The sequence below is a fragment of the Salvelinus alpinus genome, chromosome 32, assembly GCF_045679555.1.
Source record: "Salvelinus alpinus chromosome 32, SLU_Salpinus.1, whole genome shotgun sequence".
NCBI classification, from domain to species: domain Eukaryota; kingdom Metazoa; phylum Chordata; class Actinopteri; order Salmoniformes; family Salmonidae; genus Salvelinus; species Salvelinus alpinus.
The window spans coordinates 30,588,707-30,616,177 of NC_092117.1; the positions used below are offsets into that span (position 1 = coordinate 30,588,707).

The following is a 27,471-nucleotide window of genomic DNA, read 5'->3' on the forward strand; positions in this document are numbered from 1 at the left end:
ATTATATTACACCAGACGTGGTACATTATATTTCACCAGGCGTGTTAGATTATATTACACCAGGCGTGTTAGATTATATTACACCAGGCGTGTTGGATCACTTCAATGCGGTGAAATCTGACTGGAATGGGACCAAGGACCTTTTCTTGTGACCTGTATGTCTGTTTTCTCTTTTGGAGCACCAAGTGCCAGGCAGGGATCCTTCCAGAGCAGAGTTACCTACCGGTATTTCTCTGTTTCTCTCACACAGCAGGGCTCTGCAGTGCCACCATTTTACCTGCATATGCTCTTAAATATTTAGCTGTGCGACCTGGACATTTTATTGAGGAGCACCAGTGCGCCTAGATAAATGAAGGATTCTAGCTTTATTACCTCACATCCTTTTTATTCTGCTCCTAAATGTATTTGTGTGCGCTTCCATTTTTCAATTTTGGCACACACATGCTCCTTGTTAAAAAGGCCAGCGTAGAGCCCTGCACACTCTTCTGCTGTGGTTGCTGTAATGCCTTAGAGTCTGTCTGTGTGTCGGTCACAGCAGTACTTTACTGCAGCCTGTGTCTGTCTGTCGGTCGGCTGCTGCCTGCTCGTTGAGGGCTCTAGGCCATTAGAAAGCATTATGTAACCAGTATTGGTGTTAAAATGGCTTCATAAATACATTTGGATGATTGACAGACAGGCTTGTTTGTGAGTGACCGTAGTGAACTCAATCTGATTTAATTAATTTTGATGGATGTTTTTGTATTGCATTTTGACTGTATTTACTGTCATCTGCTTCCCTAATGAGCCTAGAGAGACTTTAATGAGACCTAATTCACTAAGTGGTTGATAATTAGTTAATTAGCTTAGCTGATAACCATGTAACTTCACCTCAGACAATAACATTTACCTTCACACCAACTCATGTCTGCCCACCAGCATGTCCATACTGTACCTGTCTGTATGATGTCGGTGGGTGATCTTGGACAGAAACAGAGCTTCTTGTTATCATCTTGGTGTATCAGAATGTGCCATTATGAGATGAACAGCACACAGAAAGGCAGCTAAATGCAGCAGGATGTATTATTCAGCCACCCAGTCTGTCTGTCTGTCTGTCTGTCTGTCTGTCTGTCTGTCGAGGTGAATGGAGAGCAGGAACCACTTCTCCTTGCTCCAGGTAGTCTGCTGTATCTGCATGTGTGGGGCGGTTGCAGTGATCATTAACGTTTAATAGATGGCCCCAGTCCATGCTCAGATATATAGCCTCAATACAGCCTCAGTCTAGATACCGGAGATGTCTTTGTTCCATGGCGCACAATTCAGCATTTATGCCTACACTATTCGGTAACAAAAGCTCGCTATTTTGCAGGATCCAAAATAACAATCACAGTTTGTTACAGATGTATAAACTTAAACTAAAAACTATAAACTATAAACTATCTATATTGTCTATTGTCTATAAACCTACTTAAATAATGTAATTTGTTGGCCAACCTTCCTGTAACTAACATTGTGTTGTCTGGCAGCTAACGTTCCCTAGAAGATGTGACATCACACCAATAGAACACTATGTAAAGAGGAACACAATGACAGCCTTGAAGTGTGTCTCAGAGGCTGCTGTCAACACTGCAATACAGCTCCTCTGTGCCGGACTAAAGGCCTTGTGGTGGGGTTTAGTCTTCTCCTCTGTGCCGGACCAAAGGCCTTGTGGTGGGGTTTAGTCTTCTCCTCTGTGCCGGACCAAAGGCCTTGTGGTGGGGTTTAGTCTGCTCCTCTGTGCCGGACCAAAGGCCTTGTGTTGGGGTTTAGTCTGCTCATCTGTGCCGGACCAAAGGCCTTGTGGTGGGGTTTAGTCTGCTCCTCTGTGCCGGACCAAAGGCCTTGTGGTGGGGTTTAGTCTGCTCCTGTGTGCCGGACCAAAGGCCTTGTGGTGGGGTTTAGTCTGCTCATCTGTGCCGGACCAAAGGCCTTGTGGTGGGGTTTAGTCTTCTCCTCTGTGCCGGACCAAAGGCCTTGTGGTGGGGTTTAGTCTTCTCCTCTGTGCCGGACCAAAGGCCTTGTGGTGGGGTTTAGTCTGCTCCTCTGTGCCGGACCAAAGGCCTTGTGGTGGGGTTTAGTCTGCTCCTCTGTGCCGGTCCAAAGGCCTTGTGGTGGGGTTTAGTCTGCTCCTCTGTGCCGGACCAAAGGCCTTGTGGTGGGGTTTAGTCTGCTCCTGTGTGCCGGACCAAAGGCCTTGTGGTGGGGTTTAGTCTGCTCCTGTGTGCCGGACCAAAGGCCTTGTGGTGGGGTTTAGTCTGCTCCTCTGTGCCGGACCAGAGGCCTTGTGGTGGGGTTTAGTCTGCTCATCTGTGCCGGGCCAAAGGCCTTGTGGTGGGGTTTAGTCTGCTCCTCTGTGCTGGGCCAAAGGCCTTGTGGTGGGGTTTAGTCTGCTCCTCTGTGCCGGACCAAAGGCCTTGTGGTGGGGTTTAGTCTGCTCCTCTGTGCCGGACCAAAGGCCTTGTGGTGGGGTTTAGTCTGCTCCTCTGTGCCGGTCCAGAGGCCTTGTGGTGGGGTTTAGTCTGCTCCTCTGTGCCGGACCAAAGGCATTGTGGTGGGGTTTAGTCTGCTCCTCTGTGCCGGACCAAAGGCATTGTGGTGGGGTTTAGTCTGCTCCTCTGTGCCGGACCAAAGGCATTGTGGTGGTGTTTAGTCTGCTCCTCTGTGCCGGACCAAAGGCATTGTGGTGGGGTTTAGTCTGCTCCTCTGTGCCGGACCAAAGGCCTTGTGGTGGGGTTTAGTATGCTCCTCTGTGCCGGACCAAAGGCCTTGTGGTGGGGTTTAGTCTGCTCCTCTGTGCCGGACCAAAGGCATTGTGGTGGTGTTTAGTCTGCTCCTCTGTGCCTGACCAAAGGCCTTGTGGTGGGGTTTAGTCTGCTCCTCTGTGCCGGACCAAAGGCCTTGTGGTGGGGTTTAGTCTGCTCCTCTGTGCCGGACCAAAGGCCTTGTGGTGGGGTTTAGTCTGCTCCTCTGTGCCGGTCCAGAGGCCTTGTGGTGGGGTTTAGTCTGCTCCTCTGTGCCGGACCAAAGGCATTGTGGTGGGGTTTAGTCTGCTCCTCTGTGCCGGACCAAAGGCATTGTGGTGGGGTTTAGTCTGCTCCTCTGTGCCGGACCAAAGGCCTTGTGGTGGGGTTTAGTCTGCTCCTCTGTGCCGGACCAAAGGCATTGTGGTGGGGTTTAGTCTGTTCCTCTGTGCCGGACCAAAGGCCTTGTGGTGGGGTTTAGTCTGCTCCTCTGTGCCGGACCAAAGGCATTGTGGTGGGGTTTAGTCTGCTCCTCTGTGCCGGACCAGAGGCCTTGTGGTGGGATTTAGTCTGCTCCTCTGTGCCGGGCCAGAGGCCTTGTGGTGGGGTTTAGTCTGCTCCTCTGTGCCGGACCAAAGGCCTTGTGGTGGGGTTTAGTCTGCTCCTCTGTGCCGGACCAGAGGCCTTGTGGTGGGGTTTAGTCTGCTCCTCTGTGCCGGACCAGAGGCCTTGTGCTGGGGTTTAGTCTGCTCCTCTGTGCCGGACCAGAGGCCTTGTGGTGGGGTTTAGTCTGCTCCTCTGTGCCGGACCAGAGGCCTTGTGGTGGGGTTTAGTCTGCTCCTCTGTGCCGGACCAAAGGCCTTGTGGTGGGGTTTAGTCTGCTCCTCTGTGCCGGACCAGAGGCCTTGTGGTGGGATTTAGTCTGCTCCTCTGTGCCGGGCCAAAGGCCTTGTGGTGGGGTTTAGTCTGCTCCTCTGTGCCGGGCCAAAGGCCTTGTGGTGGAGTTTAGTCTGCTCCTCTGTGCCGGGCCAAAGGCCTTGTGGTGGGGTTTAGTCTGCTCCTCTGTGCCGGGCCAAAGGCCTTGTGGTGGGGTTTAGGGACGGTTTGAAGATATGAATACATGGCACCTGAGATACTCCTAATGAAAACACACTGTACCCTGCCACACACACACACACACACACACACACACACACACACACACACACACACACACACACACACACACACACAGAGTAAGGTATAACAATATTGCCATCATACAGTAGCCTCCCGGTACCGTCTCCTGTCTGATACAGACAAAGCCCTGATCCCAGTGCAGAGCAGACCTGGCTTCAAATACTATTTAAAGTAATTTAAAATACTTTATCTGTGCTTGATTGAGCTTGTCTGGCACAATGGAACTATTTCACTTGCCCCAATATGGTGATCCCTACCCATCTGGCAATCCAGGCAGACGAAAGACTATATGACTTATCCAGACAGATGAACCCTCTGACCGAGCCTTCTCTACACATACTGTCTGGTCATTATCACAGAGGGGATGGAGGCACCTCTCGCTCTCTCTATTAAAAAATGATAGGCCAGGGCCATCTCTCTTCAATACCCTGCCAATCAATATATATTGAGAAAAAGGAAGGGCAGGCTGAACGTGCACACAGACACACACAGACAGACAGGCAGACACACACACAGACACACACCGACAGACAGACACACGCAGACAGACACACGCAGACAGACACACGCAGACAGACACACGCAGACAGACACACGCAGACAGACACACGCAGACAGACACACGCAGACAGACACACGCAGACAGACACACGCAGACAGACACACGCAGACAGACACACGCAGACAGACACACGCAGACAGACACACGCAGACAGACACACGCAGACACAGACAGACACAGACAGACACAGACACAGACACAGACAGACAGACAGACAGACAGACACAGACAGACAGACACAGACAGACAGACACAGACAGACACACACAGACAGACACACATAGACAGACACACACAGACAGACACAGACAGACACAGACATACAGACACAGACAGACACAGACAGACACAGACAGACACACACAGACAGACACAGACAGACACAGACAGACACACACAGACAGACACAGACAGACACACACAGACACAGACAGACACAGACAGACAGACACAGACACACACAGACACACACAGACAGACAGACACAGACACACACAGACACACACAGACACACACAGACAGACAGACACAGACAGACACAGACAGACACAGACACACACAGACAGACACAGACAGACACAGACAGACACAGACAGACACAGACACACACAGACAGACAGACACAGACAGACACAGACAGACACAGACAGACACAGACACACACAGACACAGACACACACAGACACACACAGACAGACACAGACACACACACACAGACACACACAGACACACACACACAGACAGACAGACAGACAGACAGACACACACACACAGACAGACAGACAGACAGACAGACAGACAGACAGACAGACAGACAGACAGACAGACAGACAGACAGACAGACAGACAGACAGACAGACAGACAGACAGACAGACAGACAGACAGACAGACAGACAGACAGACAGACAGACACATACAGACACACACAGACACAATTAATATTAATACCATTTAAATGTAGATGTTTTTTTGCATTGGATATATTTGCCCAATCATATGGAGACAGAAGCATAAACCTGTTACCTTATCATAAGTAGACATAATTATTAAATCCTTCCAATAGAAATAAAAATAAAACAATTTAGTTACGAATTGAACTTGAATTAAATGAGTAGACTTTTCACATGGGATGATTTCACTGAACAACAAAATAAATGATATTGAATGATCCCCAATGATCCATCTCCCAAAAACATTTTCAACATACATCTGTAAAATGATAGTCTAGAAACAAAAGCTTTAATTGTCTTCCTCTCAGGCTTCCATGTCTTCTCCCTGGACCTCCTCAATGTCCACCTCTTGAACATCAGACTCTGAGGCCTCATCTTCACTGTCACTTTCCAACCTTGTTGAGGATGGCTCAAAGGCACAAAAAGCCTTAAATTTGCCCGGATGGCCACCAATTTTTCAATCATTGTGTTGGTCTGCCTGTTGCGTGCTTTGGTGTGTGTGTTCCCAAACAAGGACCAGTTGCGCTCTGAGGTGGCTGATGTTGGTGGGATTTGGAGGATGATGGAGGCAACAGGGGAAAGAGCCTCACATCCACAAAGTCCCTTCCACCAGGTGGCTGATGAGATATGTTGGCACGACTGCCATATTGCATCTCCATCCCAAAGCCCTTACTTGGAAGTGTACTTCGCCAGACTGCCAAGAACCTTGTCTTCAACCAGGCCAAGGTGGCGAGACACGGTAGTGATGACACCATAGGCCTTGTTGATTCTCTGCACCAGACAGGATGCTCTTGCCAGCATACTTGGGGTCCAACATGTATGCTGCAGCGTGTTTGGGCTTCAGGCAGAAGTCTTCACGCTTTTTGATGTATTTCAGAACAGAATGTGGTGCTCTTATTCTTCTCACTTTGCTTGGTGGGGTAGATTGTTGCTATAACTTGATGACGCTTCCTATAGCTAACATTTTCCTTGGCTCTCTTGTAGAGTGTATCCATTGTTTTCAGTGCCATGATGTCCACGAGGAGCAGATTCCATGCATGAGCAGCACAGCCAATGGGTGTGATCTGAGGGTAGGACTCCTCCACTTTAGACCAAGCAGCCTTCATGTTCGCGGCATTGTCTGTCACCAGTGCAAATACCTTCTGTGGTCAAGGTTATTGATGACTGCCTTCAGCTCATCTACAATGTAGAGACCGGTGTGTCTGTTGTCCCTTGTGTCCGTGCTCTTGTAGAATACTGGTTGAGGGGTGGAGATGATGTAGTTAATTATTCCTTGCCCACGAACACCCATCAGAGATGATTGCAATACAGTCTGCTTTCTCTATGATTTGCTTGACCTTCACTTGAACTCTGCATCCAGGAAATTAGTAGATAAAGCATGTCTGGTTGGAGGGGTGTATGTATCTTCCAATACACATTGCCTGTGAGCAACGGAGGTGAACCAGTATCATACACAGCTCGAGCAAGATATTCATTAGCATTTCTCTGACTACGTTCCTCCATTGAGTCAAAAAAGCGTCTGATTCTAGGAGGACCATGAGCTGTTGCTATCGAATAGAAGTAGAGGGACTTTTGTCAGAGGTTGCTTGTTGTGAGCGCTGAGGGAACTTTATGCACTTGGCCAGATGATTCTGCATCTTTGTTGCATTCCTCACATATGATTTGACACAGTATTTGCAAATGTACACAGCTTTTCCTTCTACATTATCTGCACTGAAATGTCTCCACACATCAGACAGTGCCCGTGGCATTTTCATGTAAAGATTAGAATTTTTTTAATAAAAAAATTAAAATACAAAATCCATATACAGATAAATATTTAAGCAGTTAGATAAAACAACTCCTTTGTAAGTTAAATGTTTTAAAATGAAAAGTATGGAAACAGGTGAATTAACACTCCTCAGTTAGCAGGCTCAATAAAGCTAAAACCCACATGGTAGCAAAAACTAACTAGCAGAAATTGTTAACAAGTTAGAAATTATTTAAACACACTTTGCTGTAGGCTACTATTTACTAGTTAACAAAAAAATGATGTATGTAAAATAAAATATTCACCCCACCCAGTATTGTAATAAGAACTTACCAGAAAGCATGTAGTCCTTGGCTCAGACAGTGTAGTAGCGTGGGCTCAATAGCATCTCATTAGTTTGCAAGATCTTGAGAGTCAGCTGTACATGTAATGGAAGAATGCACTGTACATGCGGAGGGTTGCAATTCCATTGAATTGGGGATAGTTTAACCAAAATATACCACAAGACCTAGAATTGCCTTATGTTTATCCCACAAAAGAGAGACAGCATTTTCTGAAGCAGACACAGTTAGACTCAGAAGATTAACACAGGCTGTCAGATGTGATTGGGCTCAGCAATGTCATGGTATTTGTGTCTGTGTGCGCGTGTGTTTGGTGTGTGTGTGTGTTGTGGGGTGTCTGTATCTGGCATATGTGTGTACATGTGTTTGACTGTATTTTGTCCCTGGTGGCCAAAGTTGGTAAGTGACATTTTTAGCTGACCTGAGGCCAGAAGGGCCACTGGAAGGCTGGCAAGCAGACAGACACACACACACACACACACACACACACACACACTGGTCTGGGCCTCTGTTTCGCCTCCCCTGCCTCCCCGTCATCTTTGGCAGCAGTGGCAGACCGCGCTCTGTGCCCGGCCAGTCCATATGGCCATGCTTTGACAAATGACATGACCCTTAGGTTAAAGTCTGAAGGCCCATGAGTTGCCATTCTAACACGTTTCAGTCCCCTCTGCATGTAGTCGACAGCATGGAGGATATTAATACCTAACACTTCCCTTGTGACTGATGCCTTCAACAACATAACATCTCTCTTTTATCTTCTCTCTTTCTCTCACCTTTTCTCTTTCTGTCTCTTTCTCTCTTTTCTTTCTCTCCCTCTCCCTCCTCTCTCTTTCTCTCCCTCTTCCTCCTCTCTCTCTCTCCTCTCTCTCCCTCTCCCTCCCCCTCCTCTCTCTCCCTCTCCATCCTCTCTTTCTCTCCCTCTTCCTCCTCTCTCTCTCTCTCCCTCCTCTCTCTCCCCCTCCTCTCTCTCCCTCTCCCTCCTCTCTCTTTCTCTCCCTCTCCCTCCTCTCTCTTTCTCTCCCTCTTCTCTCTTTCTCTCCCTCTCCCTCCTCTCTCTTTCTCTCCCTTTCCCTCCTCTCTCTTTCTCCCTCTCCCTCCTCTATTTCTCTCCCTCCTCTCTCTCTCTCTCTCTCCCTCTCCCTCCCCCTTCTCTCTCCCTCCTCTCCTTCTCTCCCTCTTTCTCCTCTCTCCCTTTCTCCTCTCTCTCTCTTTCTCTCTCTGTCTCTCCTTCAGATTCTGCTGGGAATTTTCTTCATCCTGTTCGCTCTGCTGTTTGTTGTCGCTCTGTTCATTTCAAAGTAAGTAGACTCATGTACACCTAACCTGCCATATAAATGTAATGCAGAGTCACTCTTATTTACTACAACACATAAGTATTACTGTTTCTGGGTACGATAGTAATAGTTAGTATAGATAGTACAGGCCCACGTCGCACAGACAGTGTTGTTACTAAGACTCATGAGTCACACAGACAGTGTTGTTACTAAGACTCATGAGTCACACAGACAGTGTTGTTACTAAGACTCATGAGTCACACAGACAGTGTTGTTAGTAAGACTCATGAGTCACACAGACAGTGTTGTTACTAAGACTCATGAGTCACACAGACAGTGTTGTTACTAAGACTCATGAGTCACACAGACAGTGTTGTTACTAAGACTCATGAGTCACACAGACAGTGTTGTTACTAAGACTCATGAGTCACACAGACAGTGTTGTTACTAAGACTCATGAGTCACACAGACAGTGTTGTTAGTAAGACTCATGAGTCACACAGACAGTGTTGTTACTAAGACTCATGAGTCACACAGACAGTGTTGTTACTAAGACTCATAAGTCACACAGACAGTGTTGTTACTAAGACTCATGAGTCACACAGACAGTGTTGTTACTAAGACTCATGAGTCACACAGACAGTGTTGTTACTAAGACTCATGAGTCACACAGACAGTGTTGTTACTAAGACTCATGAGTCACACAGACAGTGTTGTTACTAAGACTCATGAGTCACACAGACAGTGTTGTTACTAAGACTCATGAGTCACACAGACAGACAGTGTTGTTACTAAGACTCATGAGTCACACAGACAGTGTTGTTACTAAGACTCATGAGTCACACAGACAGTGTTGTTACTAAGACTCATGAGTCACACAGACAGTGTTGTTACTAAGACTCATGAGTCACACAGACAGTGTGGTCCTGACAGTGTGATTGTTGTTAGTGTAGCCAGTAAAGTTGCAGGGTCCTGACAGTGTAATTGTAGTTAGTGTAGCCAGTAATGTTGCAGGGTCCTGACAGTGTGATTGTAGTTAGTGTAGCCAGTAATGTTGCAGGGTCCTGACAGTGTGATTGTAGTTAGTGTAGCCAGAGAAGTTGCAGGGTCCTGACAGTGTGATTGTAGTTAGTGTAGCCAGAGAAGTTGCAGGGTCCTTTCAGTGTGATTGTAGTTAGTGTAGCCAGTAAAGTTTCAGTGTGCTGTCATATCTCATATCTGATAAAAGTTCATATGGATTTATGATGCATGGTTAAACTAATGTGAAATGGTTTGTGTCTGTTATAGTAACATACTGTTAATGTTAAATGGTTTGTCTGTTATAGTAACGTGTTGTTTAACTCATGTTAAATGGTTTTCTGTCTGTTATAGTAACGTGTTGTTTAATGTGAAATGATTTGTGTCTGTTATAGTAACATGATGTTAATGTGAAATGGTGTGTGTCTGTTATAGTAACATGCTGTTTAACGAATGTTAAATGGTTTGTGTCTGTTATAGTAACATGCTGTTTAACGAATGTTAAATGGTTTGTGTCTGTTATAGTAACATGCTGTTTAATGAATGTTAAATGGTTTGTGTCTGTTATAGTAACGTGTTGTTTAACTAATGTGAAATGGTTTGTGTCTGTTATAGTAACGTGTTGTTTAACTAATGTGAAATTGTTTGTGTCTGTTATAGTAATGTGCTGTTTAACTAATGTGAAATGGTTTGTGTCTGTTATAGTAACGTGTTGTTTAACTAATGTGAAATGGTTTGTGTCTGTTATAGTAACGTGTTGTTTAACTAATGTGAAATAGTTTGTGTCTGTTATAGTAATGTGCTGTTTAACTAATGTGAAATGGTTTGTGTCTGTTATAGTAACGTGTTGTTTAACTAATGTGAAATGGTTTGTGTCTGTTATAGTAACATGCTGTTTAACGAATGTTAAATGGTTTGTGTCTGTTATAGTAACATGCTGTTTAATGAATGTTAAATGGTTTGTGTCTGTTATAGTAACGTGTTGTTTAACTAATGTGAAATGGTTTGTGTCTGTTATAGTAACGTGTTGTTTAACTAATGTGAAATAGTTTGTGTCTGTTATAGTAATGTGCTGTTTAACTAATGTGAAATGGTTTGTGTCTGTTATAGTAACGTGTTGTTTAACTAATGTGAAATGGTTTGTGTCTGTTATAGTAACGTGTTGTTTAACTAATGTGAAATAGTTTGTGTCTGTTATAGTAATGTGCTGTTTAACTAATGTGAAATGGTTTGTGTCTGTTATAGTAACGTGTTGTTTAACTAATGTGAAATGGTTTGTGTCTGTTATTGTAACATGTTGTTTAACTAATGTGAAATGGTTTGTGTCTGTTATTGTAACATGTTGTTTAACTAATGTGAAATGGTTTGTGTCTGTTATTGTAACATGTTGTTTAACTAATGTGAAATGGTTTGTGTCTGTTATAGTAATGTGTTGTTTAACTAATGTGAAATGGTTTGTGTCTGTTATAGTAACGTGTTGTTTAACTAATGTGAAATGGTTTGTGTCTGTTATTGTAACATGTTGTTTAACTAATGTGAAATGGTTTGTGTCTGTTATTGTAACATGTTGTTTAACTAATGTGAAATGGTTTGTGTCTGTTATAGTAACGTGTTGTTTAACTCATGTTAAATGGTTTGTGTCTGTTATTGTTACGCGCCTGTGAACAATAATTTCCTTGGAAGAGAACTAAACTAGTCTGTTCTGTTCTGCAGTTTGGACAAAGCTCTTCACTCTGCTGGCATCAGTTCTGGCTTCATGGTGTTTGGCACCAACCTCACCAACCCTCTGAATGAACTCCTGCTGACTCTCCAGCCTGTGAGTACTGTTTGTGTGTGTGTGTGTAGATGAATGCACTTACTGTAAGTCGCTCTGAATAAGAACGTCTGCTATATGACAAAACGTTTAAGTGTTTGTGTGTATATGTGTATGCCATGTGAGTCTGCGCGCAGCCTGTGAGTATACTGAAGCCCCTCTTTCCTTAAAGTGGGATAATGTTTCAAGCTGTTGGCCTCAGTGGGATAATGTTTCAAGCTGTTGGCCTCAGTGGGATAATGTTCCATGCCGTTGGCCTCAGTGGGATAATGTTCCATGCCGTTGGCCTCAGTGGGATAATGTTCCATGTTGTTGGCCTCAGTGGGATAATGTTCCATGCCGTTGGCCTCAGTGGGATAATGTTCCATGCCGTTGGCCTCAGTGGGATAATGTTCCATGCCGTTGGCCTCAGTGGGATAATGTTCCATGCCGTTGGCCTCAGTGGGATAATGTTCCATGCCGTTGGCCTCAGTGGGATAATGTTCCATGCCGTTGGTCTCAGTGGGATAATGTTCCATGCCGTTGGCCTCAGTGGGATAATGTTCCATGCCGTTGGCCTCAGTGGGATAATGTTCCATGCCGTTGGTCTCAGTGGGATAATGTTCCATGCCGTTGGTCTCAGTGGGATAATGTTCCATGCCGTTGGTCTCAGTGGGATAATGTTCCATGCCGTTGGCCTCAGTGGGATAATGTTCCATGCCGTTGGCCTCAGTGGGATAATGTTCCATGCCGTTGGCCTCAGTGGGATAATGTTCCATGTCGTTGGCCTCAGTGGGATAATGTTCCATGTCGTTGGCCTCAGTAGGATAATGTCCCATGCCGTTGAACTCAGTGGGATAATGTTCCATGCCGTTGGCCTCAGTGGGATAATGTTCCATGTCGTTGGCCTCAGTAGGATAATGTTCCATGCCGTTGGCCTCAGTGGGATAATGTTCCATGCCGTTGGTCTCAGTGGGATAATGGTCCATGCCGTTGACCTCAGTGGGATAATGTTCCATGCCGTTGATCTCAGTGGGATAATGTTCCATGTCGTTGGCCTCAGTGGGATAATGTTCCATGTCGTTGGCCTCAGTGGGATAATGTTCCATGCCGTTGGTCTCAGTGGGATAATGTTCCATGTCGTTGGCCTCAGTAGGATAATGTTCCATGCCGTTGACCTCAGTGGGATAATGTTCCATGCCGTTGGCCTCAGTGGGATAATGTTCCATGTCGTTGGCCTCAGTAGGATAATGTTCCATGCCGTTGACCTCAGAGGGATAATGTTCCATGCCGTTGGCCTCAGTGGGATAATGTTCCATGCCGTTGACCTCAGTGGGATAATGTTCCATGCCGTTGGCCTCAGTGGGATAATGTTCCATGCCGTTGACCTCAGTGGGATAATGTTCCATGCCGTTGGCCTCAGTGGGATAATGTTCCATGCCGTTGGCCTCAGTGGGATAATGTTCCATGCCGTTGGCCTCAGTGGGATAATGTTCCATGTCGTTGGCCTCAGTGGGATAATGTTCCATGCCGTTGGCCTCAGTGGGATAATGTTCCATGCCGTTGGCCTCAGTAGGATAATGTTCCATGCCGTTGGCCTCAGTGGGATAATGTTCCATGCCGTTGGCCTCAGTGGGATAATGTTCCATGCCGTTGGCCTCAGTGGGATAATGTTCCATGCCGTTGGCCTCAGTGGGATAATGTTCCATGCCGTTGGCCTCAGTGGGATAATGTTCCATGTCGTTGGCCTCAGTGGGATAATGTTCCATGCCATTGGCCTCAGTGGGATAATGTTCATAATTTTTGTCGATCTCATATTATCTACAATAATGAATTATATTACTAAAACAGTACAGGTCACAAGCGGTCAATTAGTATCTTTTACCATAATAATACATTATTAAGTACATGCCATTTTCCAGGCCATTTTACATTACTTTTAGAACTTACTTTATCATGAGTGTGGAATGGTAAGTGGCTCGGTAGAGATTAAATGAGTAGTTCAATGTGTTTTACTTTAACTTGATGTTAGTAGTGGAATGGTAAGTGGCTCGGTAGAGATTTAAATGAGTAGTTAAATGTGTTTTACTTTAACTTGATGTTAGTAGTGGAATGGTAAGTGGCTCGGTAGAGATTTAAATGAGTAGTTCAATGTATTTTACTTTAACTTGATGTTAGTAGTGGAATGGTAAGTGGCTCGGTAGAGATTTAAATGAGTAGTTCAATGTATTTTACTTTAACTTGATGTTAGTAGTGGAATGGTAAGTTGCTCGGTAGAGATTTAAATGAGTAGTTCAATGTGTTTTACTTTAACTTGATGTTAGTTGTGGCTCGGTAGAGATTAAATGAGTAGTTCAATGTATTTTACTTTAACTTGATGTTAGTAGTGGAATGGTAAGTGGCTCAGTAGAGATTTAAATGAATAGTTCAATGTATTTTACTTTAACTTGTTGTTAGTAGTGGAATGGTAAGTGTTCCGGTGCTTTGGTATATAATCGTTCCATAGCCACCCTGCGTCATCGTTCTCAAATCAGCTAATTAGATCAAGAAGTATTAAAGAGAGCATGGGTCCCAAATGGCACTCCATTCCCTATATAGTGCACTACTTTTGACAAGATCCCTATGGTGCCATTTGGGACACAGTCAGAGAGAAGTCCTGGCCATTGATTTCTGCAATTAGAGTAGGATACTTTAATTAAAATATATTATTCCCCCAGGACCCATGGTGAAGGAGAATAATCACCACCACATTACTGGCGTATTCATAATGTCTTCTCTGTGATGTGAATGACCAAAACCCTGGGTTCCTAATCCCAACATAGTGCACTACTTTTGAGAGATAGAGGGAGGGAGAGAGAGTTGTCGATATACAGTTGAAGTCGGAAGTTTACATACACTTAGGTCGTTTTTCAACCACTCCACAAATTTCTTGTTAACAAACTATAGTTTTGGCAAGTTGGTTAGGACATCTACTTTGTACATGATACAAGTAATATTTCCAACAATTGTTTACAGACAGATTATTTCACTTATAATTCACTGTATCACAATTCCAGTGGGTCAGAAGTTTACATACACGAAGGTCACTGTGCCTTAAAACAGCTTGGAAAATTCCAGAAAATGATGTCATGGCTTTAGAAGCTTCTGATTGGCTAATTGACATAATTTGAGTCAATTGGAGGTGTACCTGTGGATGTATTTCAAGGCCTACCTTCAAACTCAGTGCCTCTTTGCTTGACATCATGGGAAACTCAAAAGAAATCAGCCAAGAACTCAGAAAAAACATTGTAGACCTCCACAAGTCTGGTTCATCCTTGGGAGCAATTTCCAAATACCTGAAGGTACCACATTCATCTGTACAAACAATAGTACACAAGTATAAACACCGTGGGACCACGTAGCCGTCATACCGCTCAGGAAGGAGACGCGTTCTGTCTCCTAGAGATGAACGTACTTTGGTGAGGAAAGTGCAAATCAATCCCTGAACAACAGCAAAGGAGCTTGTGAAGATACTGAAGGAAACCGGTACAAAAGTGTCTATATCCACAGTAAAATGAGTCCTATATTGACATCACCTGAAAGGCCGCTCAGCAAGGAAGAAGCTACTGCTCCAAAACCGCCATAAAAAAGCCAGACTACGGTTTGCAACTGCACATGGGGACAAACATCATACTTTTTGGAGAAATGTCCTCTTGTCTGATGAAACAAAAATAGAACTGTTTGGGCATAATGACCATCGTTATGTTTGGAGGAAAAAGGGGGAGGCTTGCAAGCCGAAGAACACCATCCCAACCATGAAGCATGGGGGTGGCAGCATCATGTTGTGATGGTGTTTTTCTGCAGGAGGGACTGGTGCACTTCACAAAATAGATGGTATCATGAGGATGGAAAATTATGTGGATATATTGAAGCAACATCTCAAGACATCAGTCAGGAAGTTAAAGCTTGGTCGCAAATGGGTCATCCAGATGAACAATGACCCCAAACAAACTTCCAAAGTTGTGACAAAATGGCTTACGGAACACAAAGTAAAGGTTTTGGAATGGCCATCACAAAGCCCTGTCCTCAACCCTATAGAAAATGTGTGGGCAGAACTGAAAACGCATGTGCGAGCAATGCTACCAAATACTAATTGAGTGTATGTAAACTTCTGACCCACTTCTAATGTGATAAAAGAAATAAACGCTGAAATACATAATTTTCTCTACTATTATTCTGACATTTCACATTCCTAAAATAAAGTGGTGATCCTAACTGACCTAAAACAGGGAGTTTTTACTGGGATTAAATGTCAGGAATTGTGAAAAACTGAGTTTAAATGTATTTGGCTAAGGTGAATGTAAACTTCCGACTTCAACTGTATATAGAGCATAGGCTGCTATTTGAGATCATCCAGCCCCTGATTGGCTTGTAGGAGGATCTGATGATGGGAATTGTAAAGGTCACAGTGTATCCTACTATTTAAAATGCATGTCAAGCCCAGTAGGAGTTATGAGTGTAAAGCTGCCAAAGTGCCAGGCATTAACATTTCCTCCACAGTGACGTGCAGCCAAAGCAACTTATTGGACAGTCATTTTCCGTCAGCATGACTTTCAAAGAGTTTTCCACCCACAAAACTTTTAAATGTATTATTATTTTTTGAGCGACCCACTGAAGCGAACACACACCTAGACACACACACACACACACCTACAGTGTTTCTCTATGTATACTACCATGCTCCATACTACCATGCTCCATACTACCATGCTCCGAGTTCTCTGAGGACGTTCCTGTGAGGGCGAGGTTCTGGAGAATACATGAAACATTCCATTTGAGAAGCACTCCCCCTGCTGTATTACCTCACGCTGAGCAGCACTCCCCCTGCTGTATTACCTCACGCTGAGCAGCACTCCCCCTGCTGTATTACCTCACGCTGAGCAGCACTCCCCCTACTGTATTACCTCACGCCGAGCAGCACTCCCCCTGCTGTATTACCTCACGCTGAGCAGCACTCCCCCTGCTGTATTCCCACGCTGAGCAGCACTCCCTGCTGTATTACCTCACGCTGAGCAGCACTCCCCCTGCTGTATTACCTCACGCTGAGCAGCACTCCCCCTGCTGTATTACCTCACGCTGAGCAGCACTCCCCCTGCTGTATTACCTCACGCTGAGCAGCACCCCCCTGCTGTATTACCTCACGCTGAGCAGCACTCCCCTGCTGTATTACCTCACGCTGAGCAGCACTCCCCCTACTGTCTACCCGAGCAGCACTCCCCCTCTGTATTCCTCACGCTGAGCAGCACTCCCCCTGCTGTATTACCTCACGCTGAGCAGCACTCCCCCTGCTGTATTCCTCACGCTGAGCAGCACTCCCCCTGCTGTATTACCTCACGCTGAGCAGCACTCCCCCTGCTGTATTACCTCACGCTGAGCAGCACTCCCCCTGCTGTATTACCTCACGCTGAGCAGCACTCCCCCTGCTGTATTACCTCACGCTGAGCAGCACTCCCCATTCACTGACCCTTCTTCCAGCCAGGACAATGGCAACAATAGAGACCAAACAAGATGTAGACAAAGCAAACATTTTACTTCATAACTATCAGCTAGCTATATGTGAATTATAATAATATAGCTAACCCAGATACTTTAACAAGCAAAAATGACCTAAAACTAATGTTATGCATGGTAAATGTCAATTCTTCGTGGGTAGCTTTCAGTACTAGTAGCTAGTTAGCCCTATTGACTTACTATGGGCTTGCCACCTACGCACACTACAGTGGGTATTGTAGGCAGGTAAACATTCCAAAATTAACACAGCATGTATTTATTAACGTATCAAGATAAAATGTTGTAGTCAGGCAACATATGAGATGTGAATAGGAAACGTTACAGTCCAAAGTCTGAGTTTATTTTCTCTCACTTCAGCTCAAAGAATGACTGCCATTGCTATAAAAAAAATGGAGTAATTTTCTGTTGGTTGCGTCCTATTTCTTTGCATACTTTCCGTTGAAGCTTGCATGGATGGATGCTTCAAAATATGTACACACGGAGTACACATCAGAGAAGTGCCCTCCGTGCTCCGTTTCACGTACTTTGATTTGGACTCCTACTCCGACCCTCCCATGCTCCAATGTGCGTGCTCAGAGCACGGTAGTATGCATTTGGAGAAACACCACTAGACTCACATACACACCTCGTATTTCAACACTCTCTATTGTCTTGACTATGCCTCTGAGGATTAATGGGCCAGGACAGAGTGTTACAGTACAGCAGACTACTACCAGGACAGAGTGTTACAGTACAGCAGACTACTGCTAGGACAGAGTGTTACAGTACAGCAGACTACTGCCAGGACAGAGTGTTACAGTACAGCAGACTACTGCCAGGACAGAGTGTTACAGTACAGCATACTACACAGCTGTGTGTGTGTGTGTGTGTGTGTGTGTGTGTGTGTGTGTGTGTGTGTGTGTGTGTGTGTGTGTGTGTGTGTGTGTGTGTGTGTGTGTGTGTGTGTGTGTGTGTGTGTGTGTGTGTGTGTGTGTGTGTGTGTGTGTGTGTGTGGATATTGGGATGATGCTCTGTTGAAGAGGAATGAGTTGGGAACTATCACACTGTCTCCCTGTCTCTGTGTCTCTCTCTCTAACCTTTGACCTGATGTCTCCCAGGTGTTCCCGTTGGATTATGTCCTGATCACTGTCATCACCATGTACTTTGTGTTCACCTCCATGGCCGGCATCAGGAACATGGGCATCTGGTTCTTCTGGATACGGGTCAGCTCCCCCCCCCCCCCACACACACACACACACACCTAGGCACACACACACACACACACACCTAGGCACACACACACACTCGCCCGTTCATAGAGTAATCACATAAAAGAAGATGTGTATCATTATGTCTCATCTCATTGCTACATCTATGTGTGGTAGATGAACCTGCTTTCGCTGTTTCTCCACGATTATCTTTCAGACATGCTATCTATTACTGCATGTTTCCTGTCTCTCTATAACTTCCTAGGAGACATTCTCTGTTGTTTTTAACTAGCTGGAAGACGTAATCACCTAACAGACTGCAGACGTAATCACCTAACAGACTGCAGACGTAATCACCTAACAGACTGCAGACGTAATCACCTAACAGACTGCAGACGTAATCACCTAACTGACGGCAGACGTAATCACCTAACTGACGGCAGACGTAATCACCTAACTGACGGCAGACGTAATCATCTAACTGACGGCAGACGTAATCATCTAACTGACAACAGACGTAATCATCTAACTGACGGCAGACATAATCACCTAACTGACAACAGACGTAATCACCTAACTGACGGCAGACGTAATCACCTAACTGACGGCAGACGTAATCACCTAACTGACGGCAGACGTAATCACCTAACTGACGGCAGACGTAATCACCTAACTGACTGCAGACGTAATCACCTAACTGACGGCAGACGTAATCACCTAACTGACTGCAGACGTAATCACCTAACTGACGGCAGACGTAATCACCTAACTGATTGCAGACGTAATCACCTAACTGACTGCAGACGTAATCACCTAACTGACAACAGACGTAATCACCTAACTGACGGCAGACGTAATCACCTAACTGACGGCAGACGTAATCACCTAACTGACGGCAGACGTAATCACCTAACTGACTGCAGACGTAATCACCTAACTGACGGCAGACGTAATCACCTAACTGACGGCAGACGTAATCACCTAACTGACTGCAGACGTAATCACCTAACTGACGGCAGACGTAATCACCTAACTGACAACAGACGTAATCACCTAACTGACGGCAGACGTAATCACCTAACTGACAACAGACGTAATCACCTAACTGACAACAGACGTAATCACCTAACTGACAACAGACGTAATCACCTAACTGACGGCAGACGTAATCACCTAACTGACGGCAGACGTAATCACCTAACTGACGGCAGACGTAATCACCTAACTGACTGCAGACGTAATCACCTAACTGACGGCAGACGTAATCACCTAACTGACGGCAGACGTAATCACCTAACTGACAGCAGACGTAATCACCTAACTGACGGCAGACGTAATCACCTAACTGACGGCAGACGTAATCACCTAACTGACGGCAGACGTAATCACCTAACTGACTGCAGACGTAATCACCTAACTGACGGCAGACGTAATCACCTAACAGACTGCAGACGTAATCACCTAACAGACTGCAGACGTAATCACCTAACTGACGGCAGACGTAATCACCTAACAGACTGCAGACGTAATCACCTAACTGACGGCAGACGTAATCACCTAACAGACTGCAGACGTAATCACCTAACTGACGGCAGACGTAATCACCTAACTGACGGCAGACATAATCACCTAACTGACGGCAGACGTAATCACCTAACTGACAGCAGACGTAATCACCTAACTGACAACAGACGTAATCATCTAACTGACGGCAGACATAATCACCTGACAGCAGACATACTAATCTAACTGTAATGTGTTGTCTGACAGCAGACATACTAATCTAACTGTAATGTGTTGTCTGACAGCAGACATACTAATCTAACTGTAATGTGTTGTCTGACAGCAGACATACTAATCTAACTGTAATGTGTTGTCTGACAGCTGTACAAGATCAGACCCAAGAGAACCCGTCCCCAGGCCCTCCTCTTCCTCTGCATGATTCTACTGCTGATTGTCCTTCACACCAGCTTCATGATCTACAGCCTGGCCCCGCAGTACGTCATGTACGGGAGCCAGAACTACCTGCTGCAGGTGAGCTGCTGTGTGGGGGAGGCCTGGGTGTGTCTGGGGGGTCTGGTGGGTGTGTGTGGGGTGGGACTGCGGAGGGGGTGGGTGTATGTTTGGGGATCTGGAGAAGGGGTCAGGGTGTGTGTGGGGGGACCTCGGAGGGGCTGGGGGTGGGCTTGGGGGATCTGGGGAGGGGTTGGGGGTGTCTGGGGAGGGTGTGTGTGTGTGTGGGGGAGGGGTTGAGAGTGTCTGGGGAGGAGGTGGGGGGAGGGGTCATATCTTGTGTAAAAAATAAAGTCATTAATAATGTTAGAACTCTAAGGAAAGATATTTTAATGAGCGTAAATCCACATCACACACGCACACCAATACTGTTCACCTGTATACCCAGCCTCATTCATCATCTCTCTCTGTCCTTAATACCATCGTCTCCTTCTGATCCATTGGAGCAGGGAACCAGGGGATTTATAACTTGAGCCCTGCTCTAACATTCTTCCATTTAGGTTTCACTGTCAATTTGGGTGGATTAAATCCAACAAACTCTGAAGGAAGGAGTGAGGGTTCCATCCTCCTGAATCCTCCTGAAGGAGTGAGGGTTCCATCCTCTTGAATCCTCCTGAAGGAGTGAGGGTTCCATCCTCCTGAATCCTCCTGAAGGAGTGAGGGTTCCATCCTCCTGAATCCTCCTGAAGGAGTGAGGGTTCCATCCTCCTGAATCCTCCTGAAGGAGTGAGGGTTCCATCCTCCTGAATCCTCCTGAAGGAGTGAGGGTTCCATCCTCCTGGATCCTCCTGAAGGAGTGAGGGTTACATCCTCCTGAATCCTCCTGAAGGAGTGAGGGTTCCATCCTCCTGAATCATCCTGAAGGAGTGAGGGTTCCATCTTCCTGAATCCTCCTAAATGAGTGAGGGTTCCATCCTCCTGAATCCTCCTGAAGGAGTGAGGGTTCCATTCTCCTGAAACCTCCTAAAGGAGTGAGGGTTCCATCCTCCTGAATCCTCCTGAAGGAGTGAGGGTTACATTCTCCTGAAGGAGTGAGGGTTACATTCTCCTGAATCCTCCTGAGGGAGTGAGGGTTCCGTCCTCCTGAATCCTCCTGAAGGAGTGAGGGTTCCGTCCTCCTGAATCCTCCTGAAGGAGTGAGGGTTCCGTCCTCCTGAATCCTCCTGAAGGAGTGAGGGTTCCATCCTCCTGAATCCTCCTGAAGGAGTGAGGGTTCCGTTCTCCTGAATCCTCCTGAAGGAGTGAGGGTTCCGTCCTCCTGAATCCTCATGAAGGAGTGAGGGTTCCATCCTCCTGAATCCTCCTGAAGGAGTGAGGGTTCCATTCTCCTGAATCCTCCTGAAGGAGTGAGGGTTACATTCTCCTGAATCCTCCTGAAGGAGTGAGGGTTACATCCTCCTGAATCCTCCTGAAGGAGTGAGGGTTCCGTCCTCCTGAATCCTCCTGAAGGAGTGAGGGTTCCATCCTCCTGAATCCTCCTGAAGGAGTGAGGGTTACATTCTCCTGAATCCTCCTGAAGGAGTGAGGGTTACATTCTCCTGAATCCTCCTGAAGGAGTGAGGGTTACATTCTCCTGAATCCTCCTGAAGGAGTGAGGGTTACATTCTCCTGAATCCTCCTGAAGGAGTGAGGGTTACATCCTCCTGAATCCTCCTGAAGGAGTGATGTTTGGTTAAATCCTTCTAAATTGATGGATATAATATATAGTACTGACAGTGAAATGTATTTTGGTCTGGTTAAACAGCTGCCATTCCTTTTTATTTGAATCTCTCTATTGTTCCAGTTCTTTGTTTCTCCTTCATAATGGTTATGTCCTGCTGTTGTTGTTGTATTGTCTGGGGTATTGGCCAATTGTCATGGACATAAACTTGGCTTTGGTTCATGATTGGTTGAAGGATAAACATGTGCTTTTAAATGTAAATGGCAGCACAACAAAATATGATAACGGACAGTTATTGTATTAGCTGCGTTAGTGCATTAGCTACATTAGCTGCCTTAGGCTCATTAGCCGCATTAGCCTCAATTAGCTGCCTTAGCTACACACCTTGGTGGAACACAATGATGACCATACATGTTTTATTTTCTGGATTGCAGTTGAGTTGAATGGAAAACTGTGTACGCTTAGTTAGTTTAAGTGCACATCCTTCATATTATAGCAAACAAACAGTACTGGATACTCTGTTTGCTATGGAGAAGAGAAACATGCCTCTTTTTGTGTGTTTGATCAGAGCCCGATGCCACTAGGGAATAATACCACTTGGACTACCAAGACCTGCGATGCCGACGCACCTCAAGGTAAGACTGCCAGCTACACACACCACACACACACACACACATACACACACACACACACACACACACACACACACACACACACACACACACACACACACACACACACACACACACACACACACACACACACACACACAGAGACTATCTTTAGCAGTACAGCAAGATGCTATATTTTTCCCATATGTAGAGACCTACCAGTCCATCAGAGGAAAGAAGACTTGAGATAAAGAAGGAAGCATGTAATATATAATAAACACATTAGAATATATGATCAATGTTTAATATCGCACAAAAGGGGCTATGTCCCAAATGGCACCCTATTCCCTATTTAGTGCACTACTTTCTACCATGGGCCTTGGTCAAAAGTATTGCACTAAATAAGGACTGGGGTGGCATTTTGGACACAGAACAAAGAGATGGTGGTGTAGAGGTGAGTTATCCTCATGCCCAACAGTGGTACACAAGACCTTCTTCGGTATCATTCATTATTCAACCAGGATGAATTCATGTCAAGGACAAGCATTTACTGATGGATTCCATGGCCTCCTAGCCTCCTCAACAGTTACTACGGTGAAGTCAGCCATGCAGACACAAACGGGAATATGCATCACTCCTATTCCAGCGAGCTGGATCACATGCATTTATTCATCCTGCCTAATGCTCCAGGCAGAGCGGGCCTGTCTTAGATAGTGTATGTTTCCCAAATGGCACCCTATTCCTTACGTAGTGCACTACATTAGACAGAGAGCCTTATCAAAAGTAGTGCACTATATAGGGCAGGGGTATTCAACTCTTACCCTACGAGGTCCGGAGCCTGCGGGGTTTTCTGTTCTACCTGATTATGAATTGCACCCACCTGGTGTCCCAGGTCTAAATCAGTCCCTGATTAGAGGGGAATCACCCACCTGGTGTCCCAGGTCTAAATCAGTCCCTGATTAGAGGGGAATCACCCACCTGGTGTCCCAGGTCTAAATCAGTCCCTGATTAGAGGAGAATCACCCACCTGGTGTCCCAGGTCTAAATCAGTCCCTGATTAGAGGAGAATCACCCACCTGGTGTCCCAGGTCTAAGTCAGTCCCTGATTAGAGGAGGATCACTCACCTGGTGTCCCAGGTCTAAATCAGTCCCTGATTAGAGGGTAATCACCCACCTGGTGTCCCAGGTCTAAATCAGTCCCTGATTAGAGGGGAATCACCCACCTGGTGTCCCAGGTCTAAATCAGTCCCTGATTAGAGGGGAATCACCCACCTGGTGTCCCAGGTCTAAATCAGTCCCTGATTAGAGGGGAATCACCCACCTGGTGTCCCAGGTCTAAATCAGTCCCTGATTAGAGGGGAACAATGAACAAACTCAGTGGAACTGGCTTGGAGGTCCAGAGTTGAGTTATATATAGGGAATATGATTCCATTTGGGAGGTAGCCTCTGAGAGGGAGATGTTTAGAGGACAGGAGGAGAGTATAGAGATTCACCAAGAACATTGTCAGGCCGGGTGACCATGGAGAGGAAGGTGTTGAAATCTAATGAGGAAAGGAATGGACTGAAATGTGAGTGTGTTGCGGGGTAGGGGAGGGGGGGCATGCACTTTGACTGGAAGAGGGAAATGTGTTTTCCACGTTTGAGAGTAAGTGCTCAGTGACGAAGGTGGCTCAGAGGGAGAGACGTGGGGATACAGTACTTCTGAGAAGTTGGAGTTGTAACGTCTACCGCTGTCAGACACCTCTTCACTCCAAATCAGCAGTTGACTGTTTTTAGTCAGTACAAAATAAACCCCCATCAGAGAGGCTGAAAGGAAAGAAGCTCTGAGCTGGTGCAGGTGGCTCACAGGGTGAGAAGTTGGATACAGTGGTCTAGTGGAGTTGAAGTCGTGGCTATCGTTAACCCACACTGGGTGGGTTGCACCAACTGAAATTATAATGATTTTAGATTAGAGCTAATGTAGATTTTGTAAAATCAACCGCCAACAAACATACCGGTCGGCTGTTGTTTTTGTTATTTTGCGACCTCTGATATATTAGCTTGTGCATAATGAAAACAAGTAATTAGAATGTTAAAAGTCAGTCCTAAAGCAAATGAGTAATTAACTACAAAGTGTGTGTGTGTGTGTTTGTGTCATTGAGGTCAATCTAGTGTATCACGTGACAGTGTAATTAGCTAATAGATTAGTAACCAGACTTATAGTGCCTTCAGGAAGTGTTCACTTCCCTTGACTTTTAACACATTTTGTTGTTACAGCCTGAATTTAAAATGGATTACATTTAGAGTTTGTGTCTTTGGCCTACACACAATACTCTATAATGTGAAAGAAGAATTATGTTTTTGGACATTTCTACAAATTAATTACAAATGAAAAGCTGAAATGTCTTGAGTCAAGAAGGATTCAACCCCTTTGTTCTGGCAAGCCTAAATATGTTCAGGAGTGAAAATGTGCTTCACGTGTCACATAATACACCCAGTCACTACAAAGATACAGACATCCTTCCTAACTCAGCTGCCTGAGAGGAAGGAAACGGCTCAGGGATTTCACCATGAGGCCAATGGTGACTTTAAAACAGTTACGGAGTTTAATGGAGAAAACTGAGGATGGATCAACAACATTGTAGTTACTCCACAATACTAACCTAAATGACAGAGTGAAAAGAAAGAAGCCTGTACAGAAAAAAAATATTCCAAAACATGCTTCCTGTTTGCAAAAAAAGTAAAGTAAAACAGCAAAAAATGTGACAAAGAAAAAATGTGGCAAAGTACAATGCTCATTTTCCACAAGCATGGTGGTGACTGCATCAGGTTATGGGTATGAGTTTTTTAGGATAAAAAAAAAAGAAAATAATAGAGCTTAGCACAGGCAAAATCCTAGAAGAAAACCTTGTTCAGTCTGCATTCCACCAGACACTGGAAGACAAATTAACCTTTCAGCAGGACAATAACCTGAAGCACAAGGCCAAATATACATTGGAGTTGCTTACCGAGACAATGTTGAGTGGCCTAGTTACAGTTTTGACTTAAATCGGCTTGAAAATCTATGGCAAGACTTGAATATTGCTCTCCAGCAATGATCAGCAACCAACTTGACAGAGCTTGAAGAACTGTAAAAATAATAATGTGCAAATATTGCACAATCCAGGTGTGCAAAGCTGTTAGAGTCTCACAGCTGTAATCTCTCCCAGAAAGACTCACTGCTGTAATCACAGCCAATGGTGATTCTAACATGTATTGACTCAGCGGTGTGAATACGTATGTAAATCAGATATGTCTGTATATCATTTTCAATACATGTGCAAACAATTCTAAAAACATGTTTTCATGATGGGCTATTATGTATAAAATATATATATTAATCAATTTTCAATTCAGGCAGTAACACAACAAAATGTTTAATAAGTCAAGGGGTGTGAATACTTCCTGAAGGTGTTACATAACAGATAAGTATCGTATTCTGAGTACGTATTCATATCACTACATTACGGATTAATCTATGATTTCTCAAACAACAGACCTTTTACATAATCATGTAATTACTTAATTTGACAGAAGGTTTGCAGTTTTGGAATTTCACAGATTCACAGAAGGCCTATAGAAAGCCTTTATAGGGAGCGAGGAATGTAATGCTTGGATGACTTGGGTTGTCCTTTTGGCCCAAGACATCCAGAGGAGGGCACTCATATGTAGCGCTGGAATTATAATTAAACTGAGCTGGGAATATGTAGCTACTGTCAATATGTCAGTGAACGAGAGAGAGACAACCAAGCTTTCATAATGTATTGAAGACAGTTCTTCTCTCAGTGAACCAACAAGAGAGAGAGAGAGACAACCAAGCTTTCATAATGTATTGAATACAGTTCTTCTCTCAGTGAACCAACGAGAGAGAGAGAGAGACAACCAAGCTTTCATAATGTATTGAAGACAGTTCTTCTCTCAGTGAACCAACGAGAGAGAGAGAGAGACAACCAAGCTTTCATAATGTATTGAATACAGTTCTTCTCTGTGAACCAACGAGAGAGAGAGAGAGACAACCAAGCTTTCATAATGTATTGAAGACAGTTCTTCTCTCAGTGAACCAACGAGAGAGAGAGAGACAACCAAGCTTTCATAATGTATTGAAGACCGTTCTTCTCTCAGTGAACCAACGAGAGAGAGAGAGACAACCAAGCTTTCATAATGTATTGAAGACCGTTCTTCTCTCAGTGAACCAACGAGAGAGAGAGAGACAACCAAGCTTTCATAATGTATTGAAGACCGTTCTTCTCTCAGTGAACCAACGAGAGAGAGAGAGGCAAGCACACTTTCATAATGTATTGAAGACCGTTTTTCTCTCAGCACCAGGAACAGTTGTCATGATTTAAGTGAAGGCTACATAAAGGAGTTGATCAGTCTAATCGGTTGAAGTTTCCTGTTTATTTCAACCACTTCAGCACCGTTACCAACGAATGAAAGGCATTTACATCTCTTTATTACACACCCTCTAGTCAGGATACAGATCATATATTACATGTCTGAATGTTTGGGTGAGTGAGAGAGAGAGAGAGCGAGAGAGAGAGAGATTGATTATCTTAAGTATTGGCCACAGAGGCAGCACAAAACATGCATCTCCCTTGTTAGTGAGGAATATAGTATTTGAATCTTGGACCCAGTTTGACTTGTTAGTGAATACAGTATCATGTGAATCTTGGATCCAGTTTGACTTGTTAGTGAATACAGTATTATGTGACTCTTGGATCCAGTTTGACTTGTTAGTGAATACAGTATTATGTGACTCTTGGACCTAGTTTGACTTGTTAGTGAATACAGTATCATGTGAATCTTGGAC

At 45.0% G+C, this 27,471-nt stretch overlaps 1 protein-coding gene across 2 annotated transcripts in view; it reads left to right on the forward strand.

The window, feature by feature from the left end:
- The window catches only part of LOC139562203 (lysosomal cobalamin transport escort protein LMBD1-like), a 247,937-nt gene that overhangs the window by 180,548 nt on the left and 39,918 nt on the right, over positions 1-27,471 (forward strand). For both annotated transcript variants that reach the window (XM_071379664.1, XM_071379665.1), the window contains 5 exons: positions 8,773-8,837; positions 11,544-11,646; positions 18,270-18,374; positions 20,244-20,393; positions 22,601-22,667. In XM_071379664.1, the coding sequence (XP_071235765.1) occupies positions 8,773-8,837; positions 11,544-11,646; positions 18,270-18,374; positions 20,244-20,393; positions 22,601-22,667 (490 nt within the window). The remainder of the gene's footprint in view (positions 1-8,772; positions 8,838-11,543; positions 11,647-18,269; positions 18,375-20,243; positions 20,394-22,600; positions 22,668-27,471) is intronic.